This window comes from Asparagus officinalis, chromosome 4 (assembly GCF_001876935.1).
Source record: "Asparagus officinalis chromosome 4, Aspof.V1, whole genome shotgun sequence".
NCBI lineage: Eukaryota > Viridiplantae > Streptophyta > Magnoliopsida > Asparagales > Asparagaceae > Asparagus > Asparagus officinalis.
Window position 1 is genome coordinate 16,094,914 of NC_033797.1, and position 10,537 is coordinate 16,105,450.

The 10,537-nt window shown below is 34.5% G+C and overlaps 1 protein-coding gene across 2 annotated transcripts; it reads right to left on the reverse strand.

Moving 5' to 3' along the window:
* On the reverse strand, positions 2,030 to 8,712 carry LOC109836740 (histidine-containing phosphotransfer protein 2-like). Of its 2 annotated transcripts, XM_020404732.1 has the most exons (6): positions 8,313 to 8,709; positions 8,113 to 8,240; positions 7,956 to 8,024; positions 4,629 to 4,700; positions 3,300 to 3,372; positions 2,060 to 2,331 (listed from the first exon to the last, which is right to left on the reverse strand). In XM_020404732.1, exons 1-6 carry the CDS (start codon positions 8,370 to 8,372, stop codon positions 2,314 to 2,316), a joined length of 420 nt encoding a protein of 139 aa, XP_020260321.1. In that variant the 5' UTR covers positions 8,373 to 8,709; the 3' UTR covers positions 2,060 to 2,313. The 2 variants fall into 2 exon arrangements, with proteins under 2 accessions (XP_020260322.1, XP_020260321.1); XM_020404733.1 differs by lacking the exon at positions 3,300 to 3,372 and having other exon boundaries at positions 2,030 to 2,331; positions 8,313 to 8,712.

Sequence of the window (10,537 nt, forward strand, 5' to 3'; positions counted from 1 at the left end):
TTTCTTCGTCTTGAGACTGTGGTCTGACTTGGTCGGTTGGTCCCCTGACGATTTGGCTTCATGAATCCAATTGAATTGATAAGCCCAGTAAATAGTGCATCAACATGTGCTTGTTTTGATTGCAGTATTCGATTCCCACAAAATTATTTCCTTTTAATTTTTTATTAGGCCTGCATTGTTTATGTCTATTTCCAGTGCGTATCCTCAGATAAAATTACCTTTGTATAGTGGTTTCTAAAGTTTCTTTTTTTGTAAGTCACAAGATTAATGATAATTTTATAGTTTAACAAGGAAACAGAGAAAAATTAAGCTAATTAAAGGTGTTTTAGCTGACAACATGCGAGGATACTTTTCAGTGAATATGAATATTTTGATGGCATATAAATTTCCACTTGCAGCGGATCCTCAAATAAAATCATCACAAGCAAAAACTTTGACTTACACTCAAGTTTAAGATCAAAATTCCTGGGGTAATACTTTGAGCATCGATCTCACAACTTAGACGTGATATACTTCACCATGCAACAGCCAATTATCAGCGTGACGGAAAAGAAATTTTGGTCATTTAAGTTTTTTTTTTTTGAATGAAAATAAGGCTTACAGCCCTATCATGTATATATAACCAAAAAAAGAGTTTGTACAAAAGATATCTGATTGTGATTTGGCTCGGGACTCCGAGTTGGAGGGTATTAGACCAAATCACCTAAAGATGTCTCTATGAAGAGATCTAAGACAAAACATCAAACAGAAACATCCAAAAGCAAGGTATAACCTGCTCGGAAACTGAAAAAAAAAACCAAAAGAGACAAGAACTGCTAACAAGGAGACCACTACCCATGAGGGCTAGGAAGACCATTGCTATCTGCACTGGATTCTGCAATATCGGGGAGGCCCGAGCTGAGGATGAGCTTGTTCAACTTATTAGCTTTCTTGGAAGAGGAGGCACCTGTCCAGAAAATAAGAAAGTGAACCGCCTTGTTGATGATATGTTGAGGCGTAGAAGACTGATTAGAGAAAAGAGAGTCATTCCTTGCTTTCCAAATAATCCAGCAAACCGTGGGAAAACTGTAGCCCCATAGAAGTCTAACGGATGAGTGGAGGGACTTATCAGAACAGATGGAGAAACAGTGGTTGATGCTTGTGGGGAGAGATACAATACCAATTTTAGATATCCACGGAGCCCAGATCTGCTTGGAGAAGATGCATGAGAGGAAAAGGTGGTCGTCGGACTCATGATCATCACAGAAGGGGCAGTTGGTGTCTGCCAGCCATCCCTGGGCTGCTAATCTATCTTTAGTTTTCAATCTGTTAAGACTGAGAATCCAAGTAAACAGCTGAACTTTGGTCATTTAAGTTTAACGGTAACCTATGGGCCGTGAGATCTTACTTAAAAGTAATGACTTCTTCATTTCATATATCCATTTTGACCCCAGTTTCTTCTTTACCCTCTAAACAATTAGATTTTTAGATTTGTCCATTCTTATCCCCGGAGTGATTTTTAGCGTTTACATACCCCTCAATTATGTAACTCCTTCCTTACTCCCCTAAGCTACCTTTGTCCCACACTGCCCAGTGAGCTTTCAATTCCTTCTCAAATTTTATTAAAAAATACCCACAGAGTAATAAATTAGAGGTAGTAACTAGATATTGAATTTAATAGTTTAGAGGGTAAATAGGGAACAATTCTACTAGTTCAGGGGGTGATGTGATATTGAAATAGTTCAAGGGATCAGTAAGAACCTAAGTTAATAGGTTAGAAGGCAGAGTGAGACAAAATATAGTTCAAGGGGCACCAGGATTTATTGCATATATCGTCTAAGTGGTGGTAGACCAACTATACTCTATAGCTCTATTGCCGGAGATAAACCCTCAAATGCTTTTTTTTCAAGTCTTAAAAGAATTCAAAAAAAGACACTGGGATATCTATCCGCACTCGAGCAAATAGTATAGGGGTCTATCTAGACCAATAGAACTACAAGGGGTCAATCCGCGATTAACCCTTTTGATTATCATATAGACTCTAGGGATATCCAAGCAAGATGCTGTCTAATGCACATAATATGACAAGAGAGTAATATAAATTAGTCTACAGACAAGAAAAAAAAAAAAAAAAATCCCACACAGCTTGCCCACAAAACGAAGGCTGACCCGGAGCATACAAAAACTTATACGGTTATCATACCCTTATTCTGATCCAGTTTTTGAATGCTTAAAATTATTATTCATTAAGGTTACAACTTCACACAAATCAGAAGCTCACATGTTATTCTTTTTGCTGCTTTATCCTTAATTTGGTTGTTTGACTTTAGTAGCTCAACACTCCCTGCTCAGCTGCATCCAAAACAAATTTATGTAAGAGAAGCACATTAGATAACTAAATAAATTGTGTTATCCAGATGAAAAAGATGCACCAAATAGATAACTAGCTGTAGTTTCGATATCAAGGTGGGCATTATATGAAAACCATGTTCGTGTGCTTTCAGAAAATACTATGTTGACAAAAGGATGTGTGCAGAGGAACAAACTGGAGATGAAGGCAGAGGTAAGGAGATGTAACAGTAGGAATAAAGTAAGGTAACAAATATCTAGCTTCCCAAGTTGAAGCCGAAGGCGGTGGTGAAAAAATTAGGGTAACTAAAATTGAGATCACAAACACTCTTGTGTCTAATCCTAGCATAAGCAACTCAGGATTGGTTTAATGCAACTATAATAAAGTTCAGTGTATTTTCCAATTGGCCTATTGTTGTATTGGGTTTATAAACTATAGCAGGATGAGTATTAGTTAGTAGACATGGAGATATTTGAGGCATTGAGTTCACAAATGTAGCCGGGAGTAGGTGTTTTTACGGCACAAGCTACTACCTCTGTAACTGAGCTGCGTGATCTACTTTCAGCATAACAACCATAAAAGTGGATTCCATTTCTTCTAAGAAGGTAGAGGAAAGAGAAAAAATGAGGGTTATACTTAAACAAATATTACATAAGGCTAAAAAGTTGGCAGTTAGCATATTTTTAAGGAAGTATAAAACTCTCCTATAATAGATGCAACAAGTGGGATATAAATGATAGTCATGTACATATGTATGATATGTTATCAAATAGACATTGCAGGTAATTTCTATAATTATTACTTCTTATTTCTAGTCAAATCTTCTATTTCTTAAAACGACACTTGTTAATGTCTATGGGTATAACGTTCTAGAATGACACGATGAGAAAAAGAGATCTTAGAGTAATGCGTGTATAATCATAGTTACATGAGCAAAAAGAAAAAGAAATAACTTGCATATGGAAATTACCTGCACCAAAATGTTAAATTTTGCCTGTAAACGATAATATTCATTCTTAACCGCATTTAATGCTCTAAAGCACCTGCTACAATAAACAGTACCACTGGTTAGCGTCCTGAGACAAACCAGTCCTTAAGACCAACATCATCTGTATATTTAAATGAATCCCAACCTTATAGGCTTTACAGCTAAAGCAATATTCATTTCCATCATTCAGAACAAGTTGCCGTGATATTTCATTGTCAAATTCCATCTCATGCCCAAGCACACACCCAACACATATCCCGTAATTCTCTAAATTTTTCTACGTAGGTATCGAGCATAGCATAATAATACCAAACACAAGGTTAAAGAATAAAAAATGTTATTAATCCTCAAGAGATGGATCCCCTTTATCACTTCTACGCAAACTGGAAAGGGGAAAAGAAGCTTTCACTGAAGTATCGAATAATAATAATGATAGAAGGCTATTTCTGCAAACTTATCTATACCCAGGTAAGAGGTTACAGTATTACATTGTAACTGCTATTTGTACGACATATCAACGGGAAAATATTTCAGTTTTCAGTTTTTCATCTGAAGACTGCATAAAGCTTGAATTTAAGATCAAAATTCCAATTTAATCATGAAGTTCTATGGTGTGTCTAATATTACTTATGTAAGTGTTTACTTAAGATAAGTGTTTTCATGACTTTTAAAGCAAACAAATGCTTTCATGTAAATTCAGATGTTTGATAATACATTCAAAAAATAGGACATTTATACCAAGCACAGAAAAAAAATCTGTGGTCGCAGAAGCTAGAATATTTGGCTTATTTGGATCAAAGAAGCAGAGACACTGCCCATATAATCATTCATTTTCTCTCTTTTCTCTCTCTTAGTTCATTTTTATCTAACACAATCCTCGTGAATTTGTCTACCACCGAATTTCTTCTCTTTGTTTCTCTCACATTGACCAAATATAATCTCTCTCATGCATCCATCATCCATCCCTATCCAAACTTATCACAATAAATCTATTTTATATTTAATTTTCCATAGTCGCTTAAACTTATAAAAGTAACAAACATCTTATCAAAATAAATTAAAAACTCTCATTGAATCTCGTTGAAAAAATACGTATGGATAGTCTTCCTACATAAGGCCTCATCTGCAAGCAAAAAAGTAGAGTCAAGCACACCTAGCCTAATCGGAAAAGGTATCCAAATTAACGTCGACTAGGTAAACACAATGCGCAACCACTAATTTAGAGTAGTAACAGAAAAATGGTAAATAGAATAGTTAAGAGATCTTATAGAAATTATAAGATTTATGTGTGCTAGGTAAACTCTAACTTACCCTTGTTTGTCATTTTGCTCACAGAATTGGCGAAAGTGCATGCAAGCCACCATGATATTGTGCGCCCCAATGCTGATTTAGAAAGTCATTTGAAAAGAGAAGGAGCAAAAGAAGCAAACATTAGCAAAATGAAGAACCAACACTCCACATGGACATTAAGCATTAAAGCCAAAAAATTTTAGAAGGGAAATATTGCATTTGATCCAAAAAAGTTTTATAACAATTGAACAAGGTATATCCTTAGCTATGATCCCTTATAAAGTATTAGAATAATGAGTAGGTATTACAAGAACATAACAAAAACAACTACTGCAGCAGATATGACATTTCTTTAGCATACATGGTTCGTGTCAGTGTGCCTATGATTAATTGCCAGGTATATATTGGACTCCATTGGGAGTTGGGAGATATTTCTGTCAGCTTAAAATTGAATTATGAATCTCCATTTGATGATATTAAAGACGCCTCTTGTTTGCCTTAAGCTATACCTTCGACCTCTGCATGTTGTCTCGAGTAATCCTACCCTTGATAGTAGTTCATGTTAACAAAGGCAGTGTAATTAACTGGATCAATCGAAAATTGCAACTAGCATAATGGAGAACTATAGCATCATGCGGATTAGCAAGGCACAATTAATACAAACATCGCTTGATGAGTAGGTATACAATTTTCTCTTTGAATCTTGTTACAACTGAGCATATAGAGAAGAAATTGTTTCAAGCTTTCAGCAACAACTACAGTGCAACATTTCAACCATTATGGTTGCATCACTAATATATTCTGCTATAGGTTATTGCTCTCTCATATCTTGCTTCCTCTAAAAGCTAAATTTAGAGCTAGTTACCCACAACAGTATGTTTTTTTTTGGGTTGGAAATTCATGCATGGCAGAACTCAGTGGATTTAAACTTATATTCCCCCAAACTTTAGAAGATTCGCATGTAAAGTCCTAATAATAGTTAGCCTGGTGAAGAGAAAACTATAAGAAATTTGCAGTAGCTTCAAATCAAAGTTATTGATGAATGAGATAAATCAATTTAACCACAAGCTTTCTACTTTTTTTTAACTTCTCAATATAACACTGTCGAATCAACTTTGCACACTGCAACAATTGGATATCCTTTTATATTAGTCATGATTAGTCAATATTGCGGTACATTTGTCATTATTAGCCAAAAACAGCAATGACATATTTTGGCTAGATCAGATTTCCATCTTAACACTTGCTATGATAAGCTTAATACATATAAACACCAGTCGATACTTCAAAGTTTGATGGTTAAAATTTTCTTAACAAACTATGCGAGCGGTGCACTGCGTAAAGAGGGTAATGTCTAGCAGTGTCTATCTGTCTATATGTTTAAATTATGTCAGTGATATGGTAAGATAATAGATATACTTGTGTTAGATAGTTTTTATTACATGTGTCATGTTCATCCATTCCTTGGTATCTATTGTCCTCTAATAGCTAATGCATGGTAGATATGCTCAATTGGTTCCAACGTTAGTCTCCAACGATCGATGTCCTAAATTCTACTACGGCACATGAGAAAAAATTGGAGAATAGAAATAATTTCTCAAAGAACAAAAATTTAAGGTTGCACTATAGTGTTCAACATGCACTACTTTTACCACTTGAAACAAAACAAGTGTGATGGCCATCCTTCCCATGCGCATTATTTGTATAAGCTCCTTATAGTACATTACCTGATAAACATGCATGTATTATTTTGAAAAGAAGATGCCATTGTATTAGACCTATAAAATTTTCCATTTTGGAAATATTTGACGTGAAATATCTTATAAAATTATACCCTCTAGATCCTACAAAATAGTAATATTTCTTAACAGATCAAAAATCTCTACAGAGTATTGAAGATTCTAAAGCAATTCTTTTAATTATAAAAACCAACAAATTTAAATCTGATGCATTACTAATTCATTCTTGTAGTTTTCAGATTATCGTCATAATTATGCACGCCTCTTCCCAGGAAAAAAAAACAATACGTTTTTTTAGCATTAGTCAAAAGTCAAGACTCAAGCGAACTCCCCCAGATGACTGATGAAGCTTTCATCATCGGCTATTCAAATCACATCACCCCTTTGTGAGTTGGAGCCCATTTCTATTTATAGGCTAAAACGGATATGTCACTCTAAAAGCAATTGATACCTCCTAACCATTTTAAGATGCAACTACCCTCTTTTCTCATAGCCAAGTAAATGGAATGTCCATGAACCAAATATTTATGAAATTTCAATCTTTCAACTATGATCTATCTACATGAACATGTCACCATGTGAATGTGCATGTTCGTGTGCATGCACTTGTGGGTTTACCAAAACATAGAAGCCCCTCTTCCATCTCTCAAATTAAGCTGAGCATAAAATTATAAATTCAATATTTAGAGAGTAAATAAATGAGACAAAATCAAAATTTTTAATCAGATCATAATTTTTACCACAAATTCTTACGTGATTTAAATTTCTATTAGGATGGAATTTACTTTAAACTTAAACATACTAATGTACCTACTTATTTATATTTCCACCGACAGCATGCAAAGCCCTAATGAAATACAAAACCAAAGACGTGGAGTTCAAGCCAAATAAGCCAATTAAATTTCAATTCAAATATCATAGTAACTACTAGCTGAGGGGTTGTTTTTAGATGGATCTGGAAGAAGTCCGCAGAAAATTTGGGACACACGCCACCATCTGAAATCTGTCAGATGGGTTTCCTTTGACCAAGTTTCTCTTTTGTTTTGCAGATTTGGGAAGGAGCACAATGGCTCATGTTGTTAGAAATCCTGAGAAAATGAGAGGATTTGGGAAAGATTTGTTAAATGTGGTCCCACTACATCCTAAGAATACAAAACAAATTACTAAAATTCAGAAAATATGAAAAAAAATAAAGTAACTCTTAAATATTCAAAACAATAAAAAAGTAAAAATACTAATATATTCCATTTTAAATACAACATAAATAATAAGCGGGCCCAAAAATCCCTTTCTGCTTTTATCTATTTCTTTACAAATACACAAGAATTCTTTGATTCTCTTTTCAAAGCCTAACTTTAAGAGTTACTTTGTCATAAAGCTAAAATGTAGGATAGGCAATAATTCTTTGAATTCCAACATTGTCATAGATCCAAAATACAAATCTTAGCGCCAAACAGCACCTCATACACCTATACGTGGCTATACATAAAGATATATCCATAATTGAGCAGTAAGAAACAATCAAAAGCAGGTACCAGTCTATCGTACAAACTCAATATTAATCATCAGCAACACAAAGTAAACAATTTAACAAGAAAACGGATAAAACCTTGAGCTGCTCCCTTTTAGCTGATGAACGAAAGAACCCACCTTCTGGAAGTCCACAACTGGCTGATCTCTGCACACATAAATTCTCAAACATAAAATCCAAAAAAAAAAAAACCAAAAAATCAACAACTTCACACCAAAATTACCCACAAACTTACATCAAGCTGCTCAGCTCTGAGATCATCCTCTCAGAATCATCACAAAACAGCTTAATCACCTCAACAAGGAATCCACCCCCGTCCTCTTCCAGCATCAGCAGCTGATTAAACTGCTGATCCAACAAACCCTAGAAATCGACAAACCCAAATCAAACACCGAAACCCTAATTTAAAAAAGAAAACAAGCAATCAGCACCCACCTCCGCGATCATCGAGTCGGCAAAGGCATCGCGGCGCTCCTTAGGGTTCATCGACGCCATTACCGATCGCGAGATCGAGAAGAGGGGAGAAGGGGTTTTGTAGGTGAAGAGGGGAATCTGAGAGAAGACCGAGGTTCAAGTATTTAAATTAATTAATGAGTAATTAATTCTTTTGGTGCTTCCTCTCCTTTTATGAGTGGCGAAGTGCAGAGAACTGAAATCGGATTCGCTGGGTGCTGCCATTTTTTATCTTTTTTTTTGTTTTCCTTTTTCGCCCTTTCCTTTCCTTCGAAAGGTTGATGCTTGCTTTTCTCGTGGGGCATTAAATTTTTTTTTTTTTTTAAATTGATGTCTATCAAGAGTATCAATCGGATTTTAGGGAGCTTGCTATCGCAACAACTGATCTCCAGTGAGGATTTTCTCCTGCTCTTTGCTTTGTCACAAGAGTTTGTCGAATAGTAGTCCCTTAAATCTTGGGTAGATAACACGTAGGTCCCCCGTAGCTTCGCTCATTTTGTACTTAAACACCCTGATTTGTTTTTTTACAGGGTTTGTATACCTTAACTTGTTCAAAATTGACACGTTAATATTGTCGTCTATCGTGCAAAAGCGAAAAATAAGATGAAAACATTGAGATGAAAATTTTTATGTTCACGTTGATAAAAAAAATATTAATATATTAATTTTAAATAACTTAGAATATATAAATACCGTGCAAAAAACAGGTGAGGGTTGAAAGTGAGCACAACTACGAGGTATTTAGGTTTTTTTTTTGGCTTAAGATCTCTCATATTTTGAAGATATTCCCTCAAATGATAGGAATTAATATTAGGTCGTAATACTTAAAAAAGCAATTTTAGTGTCGTGAGTGATTGACTGATTTCGAAATGTTAAAGAGTTGAGGGAATAATATCTGAAAACCCCAATTTATAAAGGAATCGTAATTGTACAGAGTTTGTGTGACTTAGTCATGTCATCTAAAATTTAACAGCAACAGAAACAGGTTATGCGGCGTAAACACCTATTCAAAGTGTCATAGTGAAGCGATCTTGTAGGATTTTGACACATGCTTCGCACGTGTAATCGTCATGTGTGTTACTTGTTTTGACAATCACGGTTTTTAAAGGAATCATGTTCGAGAGAAAGAATATGAACAACTTTTCAAGTCGGTGGGGGGATGTTTGCAGAATCTTATCAGAATTATCTAACACAATGAAAATTAAAATTTCTAAATTGCGCTCATATCTTATCCATGAATGGCTCTAAAACATTTATAGCCTTTTCCATATATTCTAAAGAAAATTGTATTTTCAAAGAAAGAAATGTTGGCACAGAAATGGAAAAAAAGTTAACCAACATAGTTTGCCACCTTATTGGCATTCCAAAACATATCCCCAGTAGATTAAGATCCTCTCCGGTTCCAATGCCACAAAATAATGAAGAGACAACTATTTGTATACCAATAAGTGATTGTTTAATGCACTGGTGTCATATATGAATCTTGAGTGTATAACAGAGTATAGTATATGGTTGGTGTCATGTATCATCTTGAGTGTATAACAACGAGTATAGTTCATGGAGATATAATATTGTTATCTTTGAAATCAGTACTGTCCTACGTAATCATCCATGAAAAATCAATGATTCTAATTAAAAGTAGTTAAAAGTATCCAAATCCTATGTCAAACTAGGTAAAAAAAAATTAAACATATGTGATCACTATCTTTTTTTTCCCTGTCGTTGTGGGGTTTCTAAGACATTGATCTAAGAAAACATATCATTATTATAAGATGAGTTTTTTCATAGAAACCACCTCTAAAATAGAGGCATTTCATAGGGACCACATTTTATTTTCAATTTATAGACCACATTTAAAGTATTTTTGGTTCCGGTCAACCATCTCAGCCGACTTTACATCAAGTTTTTTTAGTCTTAATATAATAACTTAGTTGGTAAATACCAAATATATTAAAGAGATGGTTCTTTATTAAGGTTAGGTAGTGTCAGTTATCGGAAAAATTTAAGTAAAAGGTAAGCCCAGGTGATTAATTGCAAAAAAAACACTTTAAAATGATTTATATATCATATCATATCATATCTTTTAAAAGCACGAGTTCGGAAAAATCTTTCCTTGGTCAATATTACCCTTCACTTTTTTAAATACTAGTTGAGATACACGTGCAATGCACGTGGTTGAATATCATGATTATTTAAATTGATAACAA